The 22,388-nt window shown below is 39.3% G+C and overlaps 2 protein-coding genes across 17 annotated transcripts in view; one reads left to right on the plus strand and one right to left on the minus strand.

Moving 5' to 3' along the window:
• Positions 1 to 12,486, minus strand: part of TSTD2 (thiosulfate sulfurtransferase like domain containing 2) — a 32,906-nt gene extending 20,420 nt beyond the window's left edge. For 11 of the 14 annotated variants that reach the window (XR_010382743.1, XR_010382745.1, XR_010382744.1 and 8 more), the window contains exons 1-4: positions 12,321 to 12,482; positions 8,760 to 8,972; positions 4,159 to 4,472; positions 2,064 to 2,184 (exon numbers count right to left, since the gene is read on the minus strand). Coding sequence is in view for 6 of the 14 variants with exons in the window: in XM_064490329.1 (XP_064346399.1) it covers positions 2,064 to 2,184; positions 4,159 to 4,472; positions 8,760 to 8,924 (600 nt within the window). In the remaining 8 variants the exon portion in view is untranslated. Of the gene's footprint in view, positions 1 to 2,063; positions 2,185 to 4,158; positions 4,473 to 8,028; positions 8,258 to 8,759; positions 8,973 to 12,320 lie in introns of those variants that run through there. The other 3 variants (XM_031450068.2, XM_031450069.2, XM_031450070.2) reach the window with 3 other exon arrangements.
• A 102-nt stretch (positions 12,487 to 12,588) lies between these two features.
• Positions 12,589 to 22,388, plus strand: part of NCBP1 (nuclear cap binding protein subunit 1) — a 35,050-nt gene continuing 25,250 nt past the window's right edge. The window contains exons 1-4 of one of the 3 annotated variants that reach the window (XM_064490328.1): positions 12,589 to 12,952; positions 18,184 to 18,272; positions 18,835 to 18,935; positions 20,910 to 21,066. In XM_064490328.1, coding sequence (XP_064346398.1) covers positions 12,919 to 12,952; positions 18,184 to 18,272; positions 18,835 to 18,935; positions 20,910 to 21,066 — 381 coding nt within the window. In that variant the 5' untranslated portion in view covers positions 12,589 to 12,918. Of the gene's footprint in view, positions 12,953 to 18,183; positions 18,273 to 18,834; positions 18,936 to 20,909; positions 21,067 to 22,388 lie in introns of those variants that run through there. The other 2 variants (XM_010995531.3, XM_031450064.2) reach the window with 2 other exon arrangements.

A 22,388-nucleotide genomic window follows, 5' to 3' on the forward strand; every position in this document is an offset into this window, starting at 1 on the left:
TTGTATGCTTAGGTTTACCGTGAGAATATCCATTTTTCAAGGTGTTCTCTAAACAGAGACAATAAGAAATGTATATAGACCAGAAATGTTTACTAATTTTTTTTTTACAATGCACCAGCAATTATGCTAGGAATTGGGGCTATATTGGTTAAAAAATATATAGTTTTTGCCCTTTTGAAGCTTACAGACTGGTGAAGGTCACAAATATTAAGATAAAAGTTGCAAACTGACAAGTGCTATGAAAAATAACTGTATGATGCAATGAAAGAATATATTTTAAAAAATTTAAAGGTCAGGAAAGATGTTTTTGAGGGAGTGTCATCAAAATTGAGAACTGAAAATTGAGTGAAAATTAAACAAGAGAAACACAGTGGGTGTGGGAGAGTTCTTTAAAGAGACTTTTCTTGTAAAAAGGCCCAAAGGCACAAAGAGAACTTTGTGGGCTCCAAGAAACTGAAAGACTGTCTTGCTGGAGTGTAACGAGTAGAGAGTGGTATCAGATAAGCGAGAAAGGCGGAAGGGTCCGTATCATGCAGGAACCTAAGGGCACATTTTGGGTTTTGCTCTAAATGTACTGGATTGCCACTGAAAGACTGTGAGAATGGAGGGGGATGGTTTCATTTACCTTTTAAGATCACTCTGGCTACTGTGTGGAGAATGATTAAATGCGGGCAAGGATGGAAGAAGGGAGAGTAGTCTGGAAGCTAGTGAAATAAACTAGTTAAGAGAGGATGAGGCTTGATCTGAAGTGGGGGACAGAAGTTGAACAGAGACGAGAGACAGTTTAGAGGTAGAAATGACACAACTTGGTAATGAACTGGATGAGGCAAATGAAGCTTTCAGTCACTATCCATAAGAAAACATGAGTATGAAAAATACACTGACTGAGCAAATGACTGCCTCAGGAAATTAAAACCTGGGGCACGTGTGGGAAAGATTAGGCATAAGACAGTGTAGTATCATGACCAGAGGGGATCTCAGAGGGAATCTAGTTCACTTCCTTTTGATTCAAATTTGTAAAATATATAATATACACATAAGTGTATGTACATATATACTATATATAAAATCATCAAAGATATTTTTTAAAAAACAAGAAAATTAAAACCATCCACAATACTATCATGTAGAGATAATCATGACTAACATTTTGATAGTCACTAACATTTTGATATGCTCCATCTTTTTACACAGACACTGGTGGTTTTGTTACAAACCCATACTCATTCTTTCATTCAACATTCTCTAAACATTTACTGTCTGCTATGTACTAAGCCCTGTTCTAGCACTGACAATACATCAATTAAGACAAAGTTCCTGTCCCCATGAAGCTTATATTCTACAAGGGAGACAGACTATAACAATTTAAACAAAGATTATACTCTCCAATAGTAGTAAACTCTGAAATTCTTTGAGCAGAGGGTAGAGAAAGTGATCAAGTTTGGAAAGAGAACTACACTTCAGATTAGAATTCTGAGGAGGTAACATCTGAGGAGAGATCTGAAGTGAGGAATGAGCCATGTGAGGATCTAGGGAAAAAGCATTCAAGGAAAGGAAATAGCAAAGGTCAACACCACAAAATGGTAAAAGATGCTGACATGTTCTAGGAAAATTAAGAAGCAACTGGAAGTCACACCTACATGTGTACTTCTGTAAAATGTCTTTCCAGTTAATATATTAAGACCATTTCCCTGTGTAAGGGGTCAGCAAATTGTGCCTGCTTTTGCTTACAGTTTTACTGGAACATGGCCATACCCATTCTTTTACATACTGTCTATGGCAGTTTTCATGTTACAACACCATGTACTTTTTGTGCAAAGCCTAAAATTTTACTGTATGGCTCTTTAAGAAAAAGTTTGCTGACCCCTGGTCTATGCCATTAAGTATTCTTTAAAAATATCATGTTAATAGCTACTTTAGTATTCTACTTCAATGCCTAGCAGGATTTCGCTAATTTCTAAGAACCCAACAGCAAATCCTTTTTGTAACAAGCACAGCCTCTGCAATCCAAGTTGGAGGCAAGATGAGCCCAGTGAAGGATGGGGTGTGGGAGAAGCTGTCACCTTGCCTGTGAGGTGCAGGAGCTGACACAGAGCTGTCTGCCAGGCACAGATCCGGTCAGGATCCTCCAGGTCACAGTAGCAGTAATAAAGCAGCACCTCCCCTTCATCGCTGCCCTGGCCACTATAAAACAGAAAACCACAGGGAAAGAGCATCTGAGTCTCTGGCATAAGGAGGCCACAATTCATAAAAGATATCCAGGCACATCAGAAGGAAGGCTTAATGGAGCAGCTCATGCCTGCCTGTGCCCCCAGCTATCATTCTTCTCCTGAAATGAGAAGCAACTGCCGTCTGTATTTGCTCTAAAGAAGACAATAACTGCACTGAACTTCTTCCTTTATAAAAAGTGAGTTTACTTGATTCCTCATTTAATTGTCACATCCATGGGACAGGATATGACCTTTTCCACACGACAGCTGGAAATGAGTCCATTCTGGCTTTTCCTGTAAGACAAGGCAGTATCTGTTTGGAATCTCTCTCTGTACAAAAAATTTTCACTTCCATTTTTTCATGTAACCCTCTTACCATCAGACAGATTATCATTATCCCCATTTTATAGCTGAGTAAACTGGGGCCAATTCACCTCAGGTGAGACAGCTACAAAGTGACAGGACTCAAACACCAATCTTCTGACACTAGAACCCATACTCTTTCTACTGCACTCTGCTGACTTTAACTAGTCATGGGACCTGGGTGGGTATCCGATCATCCCTGAGCCTTCATTTCCTCATCTGTAAAACCGGAGGACTAAAATAAACTGCATTTCTCAAACTGTGCTCTGAAGCTGTTCTATGAAATCACATGTTCAAGAAATCCAAAGAAAACACCTCCCTCCGAGAGTCGCAGTAAAAGCCCTTCATCTATCGAAGGCTCACCCTGAGCAGTCCTACAATAAAGAACGTTTTAGCCTAGTCCTTCCCAAACTTACTTGTCTTTAGTACCTTTTTTCAGTACCTGATAGCATCCTCCAGAGCTAGTGTTGTACAGAACGTATTTTAGAGAATGATCTAATAGATGATAACTAAGGTCCCATCCAGCTCTGGAATCTGTGACTCTCCCATCAGTGCCTTCTGCAGATTTCAGGGCCTAGTCTCCTCTGAAACCTTCTTGTCTGTTTTAGAGCCTATCTGTTTTCCTTTCTCTAAATTCCTGTAACAAATTATTGTCTGAACCATACAATTTTAAGTGATAATTACATAGCCTGTCTCATACCATTTGCTAAATGTTTCGTGTATCCTTTTCTTTGTTGTTCTAACTAGAAAGCAGGGCCATGCAGAAACGAAGCGACCACATTTGTATAGCACTTCATAGTTCACGAGCGTTCTTACCATCATCATTTTGCATCATTCATATGGCAATAATGCAGGTATGCAGAGCAGACGTTATTATTCCAGTTTCAGAGGCGAGGATATATAGGTACAGAGAATTTTAGTGACTAGCTCAAGTCTGACTCCAAGTTTAATTCTCTTTCTCACTTTCTCTTCTTTCTGATCAACAAGGGAACTTGGCCTAATACTAGTGTCAAAAGTTTATCAAATTTGGGCATATTCTATTCACCAAATAGTTCTGGAATTGCTTAAAATCAGAAATCTGTCCTCTAGAATTATGTAATATTATGATTTAGTGAGTTTTTCAAAGGCAGATCTAAATTTCTAATCCTGTGCCTCAGGTCTAAAAGTTAACACCCTTTCTAACGCATACTCAGCTCAGGAAACCATATTTGGTAACAAAAACCCCTTTTTAAGTTCTGACATTATTCAGGGTAGAGGAATTATTAACATTTCTGGGCCTTCCAATTTCTCTGTAGAAGATAATAACAGAAAATAATATAATTTTCTATTCTTTACCTCTCCCTCGAGAAGAGAAGATGTAGGATGGCTTCCAAGAAGCCTAGCGAACACTGCCAGCTGTGTGGGTATGTGCTACCGCCTAGCTGTGTCTTCTATTACACACAGAACATGTTTATCGGCCTAGCTTAGGTGGTAAGAAATTCTGTACCTTAAGGATTTGCCATTTTAGTAGATGGGTGGTGGTATCCGACTGTGACTAGAAAACTATTTTAAAAATTGAACAAAAGACAGTGAGTGAAATTCTTACCTTATCAGCTCATCAGGGCTAAAGCAGCTTGTATCAGGAAGCCAAGCAGACACTTCATGGTTGTGAGTAAGGTCCTCTTTTAGAGGGTTCCTTTTGTCTGCAGACTTAAGACTCTTTGAGGTGCTCAATGTTACAGCCAGCTGCTTTAAAACAGAAGCAGTCTCATGGCAAATCTCATCAGCATGCTGTGTTGCCACATGTCTATGGATGCTGGTCTGGCTCATGAACAGCTGCTGACAGCATTTCCACCATTTCTCTTTACATTCAAAAGGAGGTGCTGGAACTTCTTTAGTTTTGACAAAAAGGGCAAATGCCTGCAATTACATTATAAATATGTCACTGTTAAATAACCTTAGGTTTAAAGCTAATGAAAGTCTCAGTGAAATCCCTTATCTTCCCATGGGAGTTTATAGTGTTATGTCCTACTATTCTATAGAAGAACTTCCTGAGAGAGTGAGAGTTTTATTAATAAGCTTTATACTTCAATTTTAAAAATTTTAGGGACTGTTCTTAAGAAAAGGATTTGAATTTTAGGCAAATATTAGTAAAACACTACAAATAACTTTATCAGTCATTTCCAAAAAAGAAATGGTCAAGGAAGTTATGGAGTATACTTACTATGGAATATATTAAGCAGCCAGTTTTAAATTACATGGAAAAATATTTGATATAATGTTAAATGAAAACAACTGGATAAAATTTGCTTATACAATGTAATCTCAACTACATTAAAACGTACACTGAAAAAGACCGGAAAGAAATGTACCAAAATGTTCTGATTCGGTTTTTGGATGATAACTTTACTGTTACTACAAAAAGGATTTAGGCTTATTGTTAAAAAAAAAAATTTAAACAGAAGAGAAAATTATGGACGCATCATAATTTTTTTAACCAATTCTCAACTAATGAGCTTTTTTCTTTCCAATATTTGCAGTTATAAGCAATGGTGAATGAGCATTCCATGCATACATCTTTCTATATTTCTTTAACTATCTACTTAGAATAAATATTTAGAAGAAAATTTTAGAGGTGAAGAAGCATAAAATTTTAAACTGTGATAAGCGTAAGTAGTGATTACCTGAAAAACTGTACCAATTCATACACTCACCAACAATGCATGAGGGTTCCATTTTATCCACAGCATTAAGTTGTATCAGTATTTAAATTTTTATAGTCAATATTTTTAATACTGACCCAACTAAATGGCAAAAGAAATATCCTGTTTTTACTTGCATATCTTTGACTAGTAGTAAGGTTGAGTATTTTTTCACATTGATTCTATGTTCTTTTTTAACTTGCTTGTTCCCATCTGTTGCCTATTATTCTATTGTAGCATTTACATTTTCTTACTGATTTGTAAGTGGTTTCAGTGACCTTTTGTTGAGTAGTTATCCAGATTTGTTTCCCAGCTTGTCATTTGTTTTTCAACTTTGTTTATGGTGTTTTTTGATGTATAAATGGAAGTTAAATGGGATCTATGATTATCAGCCTCTCAGAGTATGTTCCCTCCTGGTCTAATGGGAAGGAAGGTATTTTTATAAATATATATATACATTTTAAACAATTTTCTTAGTGCATCTGAAGACTATTGTAAAGCATCCAAAATTGGGCTCTCTGAAGAATAACAGTTTTAAATATGGAGCATCACTTTTGGATCTTCCTTAATCTGTACACAACCGGATCTGGACTATCTCAGATTGAAGCAGGATGGGGTTGCCTGAAATTACACTGGAGGACATTTTTTTTTTTTTGCGTCTCCTGCAGTTAATCCTTCTGTATAGGCCAAAAAAAAGAAAAAGGAAAAAAAGGAAAAAAGAAAGAGACAGAGAGAGGGAGAGATGGCATGTATGCCAACTTAAGTGCTTCTCTGTATTAAACTTAGAACTTCAAATCTTGTCCTCTAACTGCTGGTACTCAGAAGGAAAACACTTTTTATAAGTAACAGGCTGAGTATTACACAGGTTATTTCAATTGACAATTACTGTATAGCAATAGTTACTATGGTTATTAGTTCATACATAAATGTAAATGTATGCATCCAAGGCCTCATTATCATTGAGGTCTTAAAAATTTATGGTCTTTAAAGAAATACTATATAAAATCTGATTTTTTTCCCTTCTTTCCACCTTTCTTCCTTTGTCAAAAAGCCATCAGGCAGGCCTGAGGGAGATGGGAGGCTCAGTGTGCATGTGGCCTGCCACAGGTCTTGTAGGGCATCATCAATAAGGCATTGAGGACCCAGCAGCAGCTGAAGTCCATGTAGGGTCTGTTCAAGAAGAGAGAAGCAGGCCAGAGCCAAGAAGGTGGGTGATGCCTATTTGGGGAAAGCAGGCTCTGGTAAGGGAGGCAACTTGGCAGGGTGGGAAGACTGCATACAGGGGAATAATAAGCAAATAAGTAAATATACTGGGACTAAAGGGAGCTAGGTTTTCCACCAAACTTCACCAAATACGGGACTTATAAATAAGAAAAGCAGACAGTTAAAATAAACCTTGTGATGTTGGAGTGGAACTGAAGACATTGGTATGAACTCATCTGATTTGTATTGATATAAAAGTAAATTTAAAAGTGTATGTATGATACATACAGGTGTGTATTCATCTATATATATTCCTAGCTCTGTCCACTAGAGATCCTGGGAAAAGCAACACCTTAGCAGCAATGAGATCACTGAGCCCCCAGGTTTTGGTTTTCGACAATTCTCCATTAAGAAAGAACCAGGGCTCCTTGAAGAAATGTCTGACTCCAGCAATGGGATGGGGAAAATACAAGATGACCCTGAAACATCCTGTTGAGTCAGAAAGTAAGGAAATGCTCAAAGAATGATGCAGGCAAGTCACAAAGACACAGAGAGATACTAGCTTGAAGGGGCTCCCAGACAAATGTGTGATAATCTCAGCATCAAAATAAATGATAACAGGTTATAACCCATTGAGTAGATGGAATTCTTAAGGACACACTGATACAAATAAATTGGGAGGAAAGAAAGCTCTTCCTTACAGAAAAATTCCAAGTAAGAAATCTAGGAGCAATGAAGCAATTAGAAAATTACCATTTTAGGGGGAGGGTATAGCTCAGTGGTAGAGCACATGCTTAGCATGCACAAGTCCTGGGTTCAATCCCCAGTAACTCCATTTAAAAAAAAAAAAAACTAAATCCCTCCTCCATCAAAAAATGAAATAAAAATAAAGTTTAAAAAAAAATTACCATTTAGCAACCATCACATTAATAATTCAGCAAAGTAATGTCAATGGATCTAAAACTAGTAGATGAAACTTGGTTGAGGAATAGGACATTTACATAGTCTCAAAGCTTCCCCACACCAAATACTGATTAATTGAAAGGGAAAAAAGGGTAATTTTATAGCAAAGAAATCTGATAGACACTTCTTTAATCAACTAACCAAAATTAACATCACCAGTAATAGGATAAATTGGCACTGTGAACGCTCTGACAGAAAGTGGCCAGATGAACACAGCCTCCCTTGTGGGGCAGGCAGTCTTGTTAACAAAAGCGTAACTTGAATCTAATCATAAGGAAACATAGGTGAAAATCAAACTGAGATACATTCTACACAGTAACTCATCTATAATCTTCAAAAATGTCATGGTCATGATTTCAGGGAAAAAAAGAGAAAGTGGTCCAGACTGAAGACTTACGAGAGACATGACAACTCAATGTAACATGTGACCTTAGAGTGGATCTATAAAAGCCACTTGAGACAACTGATGAAACATGAATGAAGCTTCTGGCCAAATGAGTATGGGCATCCTCTGTACTGTACCCCCATAACTCTTTGGGGTAATGCTGGCAACCTTTCTATAAGTTTGAAATTACTGCAAAATAACATTTTAAAAAAACTTTCTGTACCCTTTGGGTTTCATTTTCAAGGAAATCTGCATGAGATGAAGGCAGAAGGGTAGTTGAGAAGAAGTCATAAGCAGAGACATCTATTCTTCATTGACATGGAGCCAGCATAAGATGTCTTTGCAAAAGAGGGACAACAGGCTGGAGGTAAGAAAACTAAGTCTCAATTGCATTCCCTCAGTCATTTTCCTCCCTCTGAGCTTCAGCAGGAGGAGGGTCTAGTCAATGATCTCTGAAAACAGAATAAAAGGCACAGAAGAGCAGCATCAATACCACCCCACTGAAACCCAATCCCAACCCTCCTCGGTAAGCTTGCAGCATTCTGGGCTGCTCTGCCCTTTCTCTCAACCAACAGCCCTGCCAGCTAGACCAGATCAGGAGTCTTAGATAGCAGGTGCCCTAACACCTGTCTGTTCTCCTTATGACTAGGTCTCCTGGGTTTCTGGGATTCTTCCCATAACGCTAGGTGGGAAAAGGAATCCAGCCCATCTGTCTAGGATCTGTCCTCAAGTAGTCCAGTGTTCCAGAGTCACACCTTGCCTGTGATTCCCCTTTGCCGGCACTGAACTAAGATCACTAGTTAATGGCCCTGACTAGAGCTTACCTTGAACATGGCAGCAGCCTAGTGTCTCCTGAGCCCTCCACTCCCTGGAGGACAACCGTGATGAGCTACTTCTAGATGTACCTACATTAACTGCGCCTATATGATCCTGAAACGTCAACAGCAATTTTACCTTTTTCTTTGCAAATGAGTATTTCTTCTTTGTACTGACATCTAGTTCTGCTTTGAGACTGTTACTGGGATTGATAAGACTTGAGTCTTTCAAATCCAGGTCAGAAAATCTTAAAACACAGGCCTCCAGGTCATCTCCTTGGTCTGGTGCAGTGGAAGAAGGCATCTGGTTTGGTTGCAGCAGTGGGACAGATTCCTGTCAGTGAACTATCTCCTAGGAAGTAAGCAAGGGAAAAACAACAATGCCCAAGTCTTTGATTACTACTTAAGTAAACTTGAAGCTAATCAATCCTGCAAAATGAATATGGGCCCAGTAGCCTAGTATATCCATTCATTTACTCATTCATCCAAGAAATATTTTTTTAGCACCAACCCTATGCCAGGCACTGTTCTAAACACAGGAGATACAGAAGTGAATGAAACAGGAAAAAATCTCTACTTACTTTCCAGTGGGGAGAGACAGAAGGTAAACAAATGAATAAATTGCTTGAAAAAAAAAAGTCAGATGGTAAAAAGGGCTATTAAGACAAATACGCAAGGTAAGGAGTCAAAGTGACTGAGGGGCTCTTTAAAACTCAAAGGTAAAGTCAGTAGGTAAAGGCAGAAGAATCTGAGCAGAAACCTGAATTAGAGGGCAAACCATGCAATGATACCGAAAAAAGCACCACATACAATCAAGATTAACCAAGCTGTGTGTTAGTGCCTTCAATTATAAACACTTTGCTCTTTTTTGTCGCCTAATTTTCGAGCTGTGCAAATTCCCTTCCTTAGAAGAAATAACTACCAAGAGAGCTCCTATTTTAATGAGCCAGAAGAAGTATACAATATACAATATACGGAAATACACAAATTGTTACTGTGGCCAAATCTTGTCAAAATGGACACAGTACAACCAATATACTACATTCTTTCTTTAGTAAAGCAAATATTGTAAGTGACAAATGTGAAGAGGCAACATGAAAGACTGGGGAAAGCCTGAGCTTTGGATTGTGGAGCAGCTGGGTCCAAGTATGTGAACCCAGACAAGATATTTAATTTCTTTGAGTTCTAATTCCTAGATCTGTAAAACATGGTGGCAGTCTCTACCTTGAAGGGCTGTAGTGAGGAATGGAAAGGAACAGGCATGGTTCGGCACATACAGAGTCCCCTACCATTCCAGGCTCACCTAAGACAACACTCTCCCTCACATATACTATTCTGGCCACAGTGGACTTCACTTAGTTCCACAGACAAGCCCTGCTTGGGGTCTCCACACATGCCTTTCACACCACCCCAAAATGATCTCCCCTTACTCTAAATCCTCTTTCAGTGCTCACTTTATATATTCTTAACTATTATGTATGGAGACTTTGCTATGTGCCTGGCAGAAAAAATAGTGCTGTGGATACAGGTCTTAATGAAACATAAGCTCCTTGTTCTCTTGAAGCTTATGTTCTAAGAGAAGAGACACCAAATAAATAAACAAATAAAAGAAATGAAAATATCAGTGATAAGAGCTGCTGCTTCTCTGTTTCCTTTGGTGGGGATCCTCCTTATCACCCCAGCCTTTAAGTGTTCAATTGCTCTATCTACAATCACCTTTGAGGTGATCTTCATCTAGCCCCAAGGACTTACAAACTATATTTACTAGAATAGTTGGGCAAGGGGAGATAATATACGTGAAACTATATTATATTGTAGCCCATTAGTTGGTAATGGCTGAAGCTGGCTGATATAGCACAGAAGGGTTCATTATATAATTTCCTCTACTTCTGTAAATATTTGAAGCTTCCATGAAAAAATAAAAAAGGGAAATAATCATAAATAAAGGACTTTTTATGTTTAGAGCACTATACACTAAATGACTCCAAATTTATATCTCCAGGCTGGGCCATTCCTCTGAACTCCAAGTTCACATAAGCAACTCCCATGGAGAGCTTCAGCTGGAGGGCTAACAGGCTGTTCAAATGCAACCGTTAAAACCCAACTCTAACTTGCTCTTCTTCAGTCTTCCTTACCTCAGTAAACAATGATTCCATTCTTCCTGTTACTCAGACAGAAAACTTTGGGATTCTTCTCTCCTTATTCTTTCAGACTATTAAAAATCCTGTCAACTCTGTTTTTTGAAATACAATCACAACAGACCACACTGCATCACCTTTACTACCAACCCTGTACAAGCCACCAGTTTCTTTTAAGTGTACAATTTGTTATGTTTTCACATATGTACACACCCATGAAACCATCATCACAAATACAATAATATATCCATCACTCCCAAAAGCATCTGGTGCCCCCTGTCATCTCTCCTCGCCCCCTTCCCTACTAGATGTTTGCATTTTTTAAACATTTACACAAATGGAGTAATACAGTGTGCACTTTTTTTCTCTGGCTTCTTTTACTCAGCATAATTATTTTGAGATTCATCCATGCTGATGCAGGTTTATTCATTTTTATTGCTGAGCAGTATTTTACTGTATGGATATACCACAATTTGTCTATCCATCCATTATGGATGGACATGTAAGCCACCATTATTTCTTGACTAAATTATTGCAAATGCCTAACTGCCCTCCTCCTGTAGGAGCCAGAGAGGTAACTATTAATAAATTAAGTCAGATCAACCTCCAAAGGCTTCTCATCATATTAGGATAAGGTCCAAGGTCCTTACAAAGCCCCTCCCATCACCTCCTTCATCTCATCTTCTCCCACTCCTCCATTTGCTCACTACCTCTGACTGCACTGTTTGACCATTCCTGAATGAGTCACCAGCACTGAGAAAGCAGGGGTTTTCCTTTGTTCACCTCTGCATCCTCAGCATCTAGAACACTGCCTGGCACATAATAAACACAGTATTTGTGGAATTAAATAAAAAAGTGACTGGGTGCCCAGTGAAGGCTTCACTAAGGGCCTGATGTTTGAGCTGAGACCTAAATGATAAGCAGCCATCCAAGCAGACTTAGAAGCTGAGATCTTAGGCAAAGGAAATAGTATAAATTTCTAAAGCGAGATCGAGCTTGAGTTAACTAGCGGTACAGGAAGAAAGTCAGAGCGTACAGTTTACCAATAGATTGTTAGGTAGGAATGAAAGAAAAGGACCCAAGAATGACTCCTACCTACATTTTTCGATTAAGCAATTGGATGGATGGTGCCATTTACTGAAATAAGTAAGACTGAAGAAGGAATAAGTTAGGCCAGCAGAGTAAATCAAGAGTTCCATTTCAGACGTGTGAAATTTCAGATGACCATGGACAAGACAGTTAGATAAGACGTGGTGTTCATCAGAGATGTCAGTGCCAGGGGATATTCACATAGTATAAAGGTATCCAAAAACCACTGAAAACATAATTAGAACAATCACCCGTCCCTTCCTAAACAACAACTCAGAGGGACGGGAGGTCAAAAGACGGCCAGAGGGGTAACCCCGGAGGAGCAGGCTCACGCTAGGGAGGGTCTCGGTTCCCAGAGCTACTGGAGCGGCGGCGCCTCCCACCCGGGCCCCGCGCCAGGCCTGGGCCAATCTCTCCGCCCAGCTCTCCCGAGCAGGCAAAGGCCCGAAAGTGGGAGAAAGATGACCACGTACCCGCCGGTCCCGAGCCTTTCTTGGATCTTTCTTCACAGGACGGTCTCCGCCTAGCAGTTGTTGCCGCTCACTGGCCTGGAGCGTCCAGCCCCGGCCTGATGTTTACGTAGGGACCTCACGTCGCTCCGGAAGTCTAGGCCGTTAGCGAAAGGGCCGCCGGGAAAACCACCGAGAGGCCTGGAGAGAGGGTCTGAAGTGGAGGCGGGGACTAGAGCGTCCCTTCCTGACCGCCGGCCTGCAGGCACGGCTCTGGCCGACTAAAGAGGCGGTGCTCTCCGCGTGGCCCGGAAGGACTTCCAGCGAAGGCGGGCGAAGGAAGCGGCGAAGAGGCAGAGGCAGCTCGAGGGGGCGGTTGCGTGCAGACCAGACACCCGCGGCCTGGTGAGCTTCCAGACGCTGGCTCTCCCGGATCCGAACCCGCTGAGCCCACCCGGCCCGCCTCTCTCCCTAGCGCTTCCGGGAGCCGTCGCGAGCGAGTGCGCCTGCGCGCCGGCCGCTCCGCGCGCCTCGCGGCTTTCCTCGCGCCGGCCGGCGGACCGACGGTTCCTGCTCTGCTTCCCGCCCGGCGTCTCTGCTCGGCGGCGCGCCGGCGTGCGGCATGTCACGGCGGCGGCACAGCGACGAGAACGATGGTGAGTGCCCTGGGTTCGGCCCGCGAGGCCGCGCCCAGGTGAGGCCGACGTTTGGCTCCCTTGGTCTTCGGGTCTCGAGCGAAGGGACGGGAAGCGCTTCCGCCCGGGAGCGTTCGGGGAGCCGCAGAGGAAAGGCGAGTGGCACAGTGGAGTGTGGCTGGGCGACCTCTGAGAAGCTCCTGCATTCCCCCGCCCTACCTCCTTTAGTCGTCGGCCGAGGGGAGGCCTGGTGGACCCCTTGTCTCTGAGGACTCTTCAAGATTTGGCCCTTTGCACCGCCGAGCAGGGAAGTACACCTGTGTCTGTGCTGCAGCCTCTTAGGGACAGTGACAGGGACCCACTCGTCCCAGTGTCTCGTTTTGACCCTCAGACTGCACCTAAAATGGGCTCTCGGAAGTTAAAAGATCAGAATCGGAGTCTGAGCTCTGCCCCTGCACCGGTCTTCCGTTGTTTTGCCCTCTTTCAAGCGGCGGGGAAAGAAATTGGTTTTTTATCCACACCCGAAAGGTCTCTAATAAACAGATGTTCATAGGTTGTTATGATACATTGAACTGGCCGTAAGCGTATTTCGCTTGTGTAAGGAGTGCCCGAAGACTAACTGGAGAGCCCTTAAAAATTTCAATCAGGGATTCCCATCTACATTTGGATGGTTGCGTTCATGGGGACTATGGAGTTGCCATCATAAAAACCAAGAATAATTTTGTTAGTTAAAAGTAGGAAAAGATGTTTACATTTACAAAAATCAGTCAAGAACACACATTCGAAAAAAGAAAAACTAAGAGTAATTCTGTTATTAATATTTAAGTGTTTTATTCTTTGGTAAGAGTGTAGTGGTTAAGAGGTCAAATTTTGGAATCAGAGGGCTTAAGTTCAAAGCTAGACTCTGCCATTTACTTTGTGATCTTGCCCAGGTTATATCACTTATTTAAACCTTAATCTGTAATGTAGAAGTAACAATAGGTAACTCTTTGTTTTGTGAGGGTTAAGTGAGGTAACACGTGTAACTAATGCTCCTGATGATGTGTATTTTATGACCTGTTGATGCCTAAAAGGTGATAAATACTATAGAAGACTCTTAAAATAGGCTGAATTATTATTGTTGTAATGAAATAGATGCATCTGAGCATTTCTGGATTATTGTCAGCTCTTATCAGTCACTGGCTGCCATGACTTTTCATATGCTTGACTAGATGTAATAATTTATTCGAGATTTTTAACCATGCCAGGCATAGTTCTAACTACTGGCAATATAGCAGTGGATAATATAAAGTTGCAAACTTCCTTTTACAGGCAGAAAAAAAATCAAGTAAATATAGTTTATCATATGGTGATAAGTGCTATATGGAGAAAAATTGGGCAAAGAGGGTTGAGGCTTCTGTGGGGGAGAAGTTGCTGTTTTATATTGGTTAGTCAGGGAAGGCGTGACTGAGAAGGGCATCTAATCAAAGACCTGCAGGTGAGGAAGTAAACCAGATGGCTACGTGAGGGAAAGCAGTAGTGTAAGCAATGGGAACCAAAGGCTTTAAGGCTATAATATCCCTGCCATCTTCACAGAACAGCAAATGTTGCTATAGTGAAGTAAGTAAGGGGGAGAGTTGTAGGAGATAAGATCAGCGAGGTAGCAGAGGATCAGCCCATGAGGGAGATTTTAAAATTGTATCTCTGTTGAAACTAGAATATCCAGAATCCATGGAAACACGTTAGGAGACTGTACCAATGCAGTTCACCTAGAGGTTAGTTTATAGACAAGGACAGCAGAGTCCTAAATGGAAATGAATGTGTGTGGATACTGGTCCAGTGTTGACTTTAACTCATTTCTTAGAATCTTTTTAAGAATGTCTCTGAAGTTTTTCAGTTATTTTGGATATGCATGCAATAGCTGTTCAAAACATTGTTTTGTCCTTTTAAGAAATTATTTAGATTGTCCATAATTTAGTCAAAACCCCATGTTAGTCTCTTTTAAGCTAGTTAGAATTAGGTCCTTACCTTTTTTAGGTAATGTGACTGTTTTCTTACTTAACTATAGAAAACATAAAATGTATAGAAGTGAAGGGATTTGTTACTTTGACAAGAATATAGCTTATTTCAGAAGTGATGTTTCCTTCTTTATATCTGCAGAATCACTGTACTTTCCTCTTTTACCTTGTTGTAGTTGTTTTTTTGTTGTTACGTTCTCTTTTTCAGAGTTGGGTTTTGTTTCCACTTTGTGGGTCTAATTGTACATCTAATTCTATATAAAGATGTAAGATTTAGTACAATGTGTCCGTATAGAATTAGGATCACTTTATAGGGGAAAGAATTATTTGGTGTATTAAGATCCTTTCAGATGGGTTTTAATAGAGATTTACTTCTTTCTTCTATACTAGCCAAGAATTTTAGAATGAAGTGGCAATGTATAACTTTAATTTATATTGAAAGACTTATACATAGTTACATCTTAGTATAAAATCTGTTCTTGTTTTGAGAGCTACCATAGATATGTTTTCTTGAGGGTAGGTGAAAGCAGCTAGTTCTCAAAATTTTATTCATAATTAAAGTATTTTATTCTATTTTCCCATGTTTTTCGCCACCTTCTCTTGAGTTCAGTATCCTGTTACTGTGCATGAGTTCACATTGTGTCTGTAGCCACCCCCCTCCTTTATATTCTCTAAACTGTTAAGTGAGAATGGGGCATCAATTACTCCTTAATGCTTTCTGTCTCTTCCAGTTCTCCAGACATGTAGTCAACTAGGAAGAAAAGAGAAGGGGTCGGGGGGGGGGGGGGTTGCTGTTGAAAGATAGGACTATAAACTTGTATTTTCTAGGTTTTCTGCAGAAATCCTACCTTCTCTCCCCATAGCATTATTTTCTTCTTACCATGCATACAGAAGGCCTAGTGAGGGTTGCTTTTAAGATTGGGTATGATTCCAAACTGATCTGGGAACAAGCCAGCTGGATAGTTAATTTAGGGAGGCTGTGGAGGTGGGATGTGGGATAAATGGTTGGCAAAGAAGATGTGCCAGAAAAAAGGGGGCACTGGTTAAGGATTTAAAACAAAACAAAACAAAAAGCTGTCCTCATTCTAGTTTTTTAGCATCTGCATTTTCCCAACCTTCCTGGAATCTGGTTTTGAAGAACATTTAATATGTTCTGCTTCCTAGAACAGAGTTTCAGCATCAACACTACTGCCATTTTGCGCTGGATTATTGTTTGTTGTTGGGAGTTGTTCTGTGTAGTGTAGTATGTTTAGCAGAATCCCTGGTCTCTGCCCACTGGATGCCATTGACACTCTCCCAGTGGTGACAACTGAAAATGTCTCCGGAGATTGCCAAGTGTCTGCTGAGGGGCAGAATCCCACCCAGTTTTGAGAAGCATTGCTCTTGGAGAAGGCTATTTTAATATGCTGGCTGACAGCTTATGTAAACATTTCATCAAACGTGCAATTTTTTCAAGTCCTTTGTGTTGAATTTGGCTCTTCCGATAGTGGAAACTTTATAAGAAATCTTGTAACAGATTTAATGTATACTTGAGAATCAAGGTCACTGATCCACTATACCACACATGTCCATATTTTACACAGACAGATATCTCCAGGAATACATCTCAGCTGTCGTGCTGTATGCGTGTTATATTTTTTATGTCATTATCCCTTCAAAACTGTATTTGGTGGTTATTTAAACTAGATCTTAATGATGACTAAGGGGTTGGGAAGTTAAAGTGCACAGTGCTTTGCCCTGTAGCCTTTTGTAATACTTTGTCTGATCCTGTCTGGATAGTAATAGTTTTATTCAGCTTACGTTCAGGTGGTAGGAACCTGAAGATCCTTTCAGACATTGGAAAAACTTGACACCCCAAGATTAGAATAGCCAAGTGCTGTGTTTTATGAAAATCTTTGTATTTTTCAAGCCAAATGTTCCAGTGGCAAGTGATTATGAACTATGAAAAATGGTTCAGTTCCTTTGGGTATACAAGTCTGGAGAAGATTGAAAATATATATAACTTGTTCCTGGGTAACCCTATATCTGCAAATGTTCATTATTAATACAGAGCCCCAGCACAGTTACAGATGATTGTTTCTTTGACCACATGTTGTCCTAAAAATCTAATTGGTGGAAGTCAAAAATTGATTTATGTTGGGAGACTAGCCAACATTGTGTGTAGCCACAAAATCATGTTACTAGTTGATTTTTTTTCAGCCTTATGTTATTACACAAACGGATGTAAGGTGGTTGTATTAAGGTTTTAAACAAAATAGTAAGAGTAAGACTGAACAGTACACAGTTCAGTGCTTAAAGTTGATTTGTAGCACAGCTTCATTCAACTTGAATTCTTTAGCAACCAAAAAGACAGATGATTGGTAATGATTTCAGAATGATAGTTTTTGTTTGTACGATTCTTTGAATGATAGTTTTTGAACATAATAGGATCTGTAAAGTACAGAATCAAGAGCCAGTTAAAGCAGGGAACTGTAAAACATATACTTTCCCCCACCAATTATTTGATATAGTGAGTGGGGCTTTTCTTTGAGTCTGCCTGCTGATTGTAATTCCCACTGTTTGGGGTAAACTAGACTCTAGTGCTGCATTGTCTATGGAACCAAAACTATTAACTGAAGAGCCAAGAGCTCAGACACTCATAAAACTAGTGGGGAATCCTCATGTTTTATGCTTCCTTTCCCATCTTTTGATATTTTCCTCTTCACACCTTTCTTTTTTTTAACAAAAGCTCCCCTCAGTCAAATCTTTTCAAAGCATTCAACTTGGTTTTGTACCCATATTTCATCAGTTCACATAATAATTTTCATTATTAGAAAAATGAGTACTACTGGCACTTGCAGGTTTTAGGAGCAAGCAACTGAGGATAAATAAATAACTCAGGTTTAAAGAATGGGTGTAGCCGTACCTGAGTGTGACAGGAGTCCTCTGACTGCTGGTGTTGAGTGTGTTGTGGGCACCTTTCCTACCTGTCCACAGAAACAGACAGGGCTGCTGCATTGCATAGCTCCATGGGGCACCATTCCCACAAAATTTAACGTAAATAATGCCTCCTGGAGTTATTATAGTGTCCCTGGGTATGGAGACTGTTGGTTCCTCTAGCCTAGTCTGAGAAGTGGAGGATCAGTTAAGAGCTTCTGCCATGTGTAAATAGTAGGGCTTCTGGTAGAAAAGAGATCATAGCATCAAAACAGTTAAATAAAATTTTTGACAACAGATTCATTGTATAATGTTTACTTTAATACATTGTTGAAACAGGGGGACAGCCTCACAAAAGGAGAAAGACATCTGATGCAAATGAAACCGAAGATCATTTGGAATCTTTAATATGCAAAGTAGGAGAAAAGGTATGCACGAAAAGAGGCGCAGAATGCGATGGGCATGGGGTTGTAGTTGACTGTACTTGGTTAATTTCTGCATCTAAAAACTTGATGATCTAAGTTTTAGGCAAAGATTGTATTTCCATGCATCTATATCCCAAAGTAAATGTGTATTAAAACCCTTGAAATGAAGATAATTGAGAATTGACTGTTTTTAGTAGTTTTCTTGGACTGTGATTCTTAAAAGAGACCTTAGGGAATAGTCCACTTAATTTAAAAATGAAGAACCAAACAAGTCCTGGATACTTGAGGTAATTTGCCCAGAGTCATATAGTGAGAGAATTAGAGAAGTCAGATAGAGCCCATGATGTCCTCCCATTCCTAATACTTATGCTATCTTAGATTGCTTTTTAAATTTCATTCATTCTCTTTTTCATGGATTTCTAAACAATGGCAATCTGAATTGATTTATACTAAACTGTCACAGTGCCTTAATGTATATAAAACTAACTTTTTATTATCACCTAGAAAATTTCAGTGCAGTGATTGCTGAGTACTTGACAGATACTTAATATGCTGTCCTCTACAGAGTGCCTGCTCTTTGGAGAGCAACCTAGAAGGCTTGGCTGGTGTTTTAGAAGCTGATCTTCCTAACTACAAGAGCAAGATCTTAAGGCTTCTTTGTACAGTGTATGTATACAAAACATTTATGAATTCAGATAATAATGTATTATCTACTCTTAAATGCTTTGAGAATGTTCAAAAGACGTGTGTATGTTCCATATGCCATCTGCTTTCCTTCTATCAGGAAATTTGTCCAATGAAATGACCTTTGGTGAACTCTTAGAGTTCAATAGGACTAAAATTGAGCATTTTCTTTGTTTCTTAGAACCTTAGAATCATTTGAGTTGACTACTTTTAAGTGAGAAAGTAGACACTTTCACATTTAGTGATTTCTTTTAAGCATATACATTTAAATATATTAGTTTAATTTGTATTTTTAATCAGTACTATCAAACAAGTTTGAGAACCAGTCACTTGAGTTACAGCCCTTCTTGGACTGCTGAAGAAGCTTTTGAAGCTATGGAATAATAGGCGTAATCTTTGTCTGAGTTAGGTTAGCTAGAACAAGTTTCAGCATTTAGTTTGTGACAAAATTAAAGCGGGAAAAGTGTCACATGAAATCATGAAACAGTCTCCCAGTAGTGGAATTAGCAATACAGACTTCCTCGCTGCTCAGGTAGACATTGATCACTCTAAACTGTATGCCTTGAGAAGAAGTAGCTATGACATCTGGATAAAGGAGTCTTCATTATGAAGGTGACTTTTAAGTTGTCATTTCAATTATTTTAAAATACTATTTTTATTGCTTACAGCTCAATTTTGAAATTTTAAAATGTATGCACCAATTGAAACTATCAGTGGATTTCACTTTAACATCTCATAAAGTACAAATAATTTGGAATACAGTTTTTTAAAGGAACCCAGTTAATATCCAGGAAGACATGTCCTTAGACTAAGAAATGACTAAGAAAAATTATTTTGCTGTAGTTGTCTATAGATGCCTTCTGTTCTAATAAACAAACATTTATTAGAATGGAGTAAATTTATGTTTAAACTCTGGTGAAAGCCATGACTTTGAGAGGAAGGGAAGGTAGAAGGGGAATGGTTACTATCAATGCAAATATTTTTTAAAAATCTAAATTGTCACTAACACCCTTGCTAGGAACCTTGGGAAAAGACAAAAAGTATAAGAGAATCTGAATGATCATGAGTTCTTACTTGCTTTTCTTTTTGAGCTCATTTCTAAAGGCTGCCTAAATTAGGGATCAACATTTGCTTTTTCCAAAGCTTACTGTAATCATCTTCCCTGCAGGATGCCTTTTTACAATTTATTTTATTTTATTTTTTAGGTGTTTTGGGGGGGGTGGTAATTAGATTTATTTATTTTTTTAACAGATGAACTGGAGAGTGAACCCAGGACCTCGTGCATGCTAAGTGTGCATGCTGCCACCTAGCTATAGCCTCCCCCTCCTCTTCCCTACTTTTGAAATAACTTTAATGAAAATTAACACACTTGGAGTAAGCAAACTGGGATGGAAAGAAATCAGCGATTTAACTGATAGGAACTGATTTTAGTTCTGAATTTTTTCTAAGCAACTAGAATAGTGTTGAAATATTCAAAGTGGAATTCTGATCTCATGACAGAATTTGTTCAGCTAAGTTTCGAAATATTGAATGTTCTATCTCCCCCTTTATGATTCTGTATTAAAGAAACTTGTTTCACCCAGCATTTCCCAGATATTTTACCATGGAAATCATTTTCTGTAGAACTACTGTTTGATTCCACTAAGCACATTGGAAGAAAAACTGGTTTAGCATTAGTTATATCTATTTTAGTTTGATGACTTCACAACTGGAGTGTTTTACTTTCTTAACTCTTCGATTAACTAACTAGAATTAAAATGAAAAAATTGAGAGGGTGATGTCTGCAACTCTTCTCAACATTTATACCTTTTCTGAAATAGTTTTTAAAACAAAGCTAAATGTAATACTGTTCTTTATAAAGTTACTAAAATGATAAAAGATTTACATAATGTAAAATTCAGTAACTTAACATAATGTTGTTTTGGGATCTTCTTGTTGTACTGGATCCCAAATCAGTGCACGTCTGTTACCTGAGAAGCTGACAATTTATACAACTTTAGTTGGACTGCTGAATGCCAGAAATTACAACTTTGGTGGAGAATTTGTAGAAGCTATGATTCGTCAGCTTAAAGAATCATTGAAAGCAAACAATTATAGTGAAGCTGTGTATTTGGTAAGTTTTTTTTTTGCTTTTTGGTTTTTGTGGACTTTTGGGTTTTTTTTTTGTTTTGTTTTGTTTTTTAATTTTTCCAGTATATTATGACTTAGTTTTGGGCTGGAGGGGAGAGGTGAGCTACAATCCAGTAACTTATCTTTTCTCTTGAAAAACGGTTCCCCGCTCACCACAACAGCTGCTCTTGCTCATTACCAAGTCCGTTACCAGTGGCTTCTTTTCACCCTTAATCCTAGTTGACCTCCCTGCAGCATGTAATGCTTTACACTAGTTTCTTATCTCTTGGTTTCTGCAGTACCAGTTTTTTCAGGACCTCCTGCTTCTATTCCTACCTTCTATTCCTCAGTCTCCTTTTACTGAGTCAGCTTCCTTTGCACCTTACAGTTTTGTTTCCCAGGATTCTGTCCTCACTTCACTTTTCTTCAAACATGCTCTCCTGAAGCATTCTCATTCTCTCTCATAGCTTGATAAACTACCTTTATTTAGATGACCCTCTTGCCCCCTGCCCCAAATCTATAATCTGTTTCTCCTGAGCTCCAGACCTGTGTTCCAAATACTACCTGGATCGCCCTAAGGTGTCTTGCCTAAATCAATGAATTATTCATACCTCCTTTCCTCTGCCCTCACCCCACCCCACGCCCAGTGGCTGCTGTTTACTGGATAGCCCATCTAGAAACCTGAGCATTCATTTTTGTCTTCCCTTTGCCCCCTCTTACTGTAAGCACTCCCCAAGCCCTGTCAGTTGTACCTCCTAAATTTCTCTCCAGTATGTCCCTTCTCCTTTGTCTCCAGGGCCTCTAGTGTAGTTTGTGCCTTCCTCCTCCTGTCTTAACAGCCTCTTCACTGATCTTTTTGTGTTCGGATTCTCTGCCTTTCACTTTACCTTCTACAGTGGCACCAGAGTGGTCGTTCTGTAACTGGGCTCTGTTCATGTTGATTACATGTGAAAAACCTCAGTTCCTTCCCATTGTCTTCACAGCCTGGTGCACAAGATGATGCAGGAAGGAAATATAAGAATTCTTATTTATCTCAAATGGAAATGGAATTAAGCCCTACTAATATGTAACACATGGATTGATATATAATATTAATATATATTATAAATATATACGTGTAAAACTAAATATATAAACATAAGTTTTTTATATATAATATATATTATAAATAAATATCTATGTCTTGAAGGTATGTGATCAAATTCATTTCTACTGAGTACAAAATCGAGAGTTTGGACACCCATCAGGCTCTAAGTCCAGATTCTTCATTAAACCTGACCCTTCGTGGTTTAATGTTTCTCTGTCCTTGCCTCCCCCATACCCTCC

The sequence above is a fragment of the Camelus dromedarius genome, chromosome 10 (assembly GCF_036321535.1).
Source record: "Camelus dromedarius isolate mCamDro1 chromosome 10, mCamDro1.pat, whole genome shotgun sequence".
NCBI classification, from domain to species: domain Eukaryota; kingdom Metazoa; phylum Chordata; class Mammalia; order Artiodactyla; family Camelidae; genus Camelus; species Camelus dromedarius.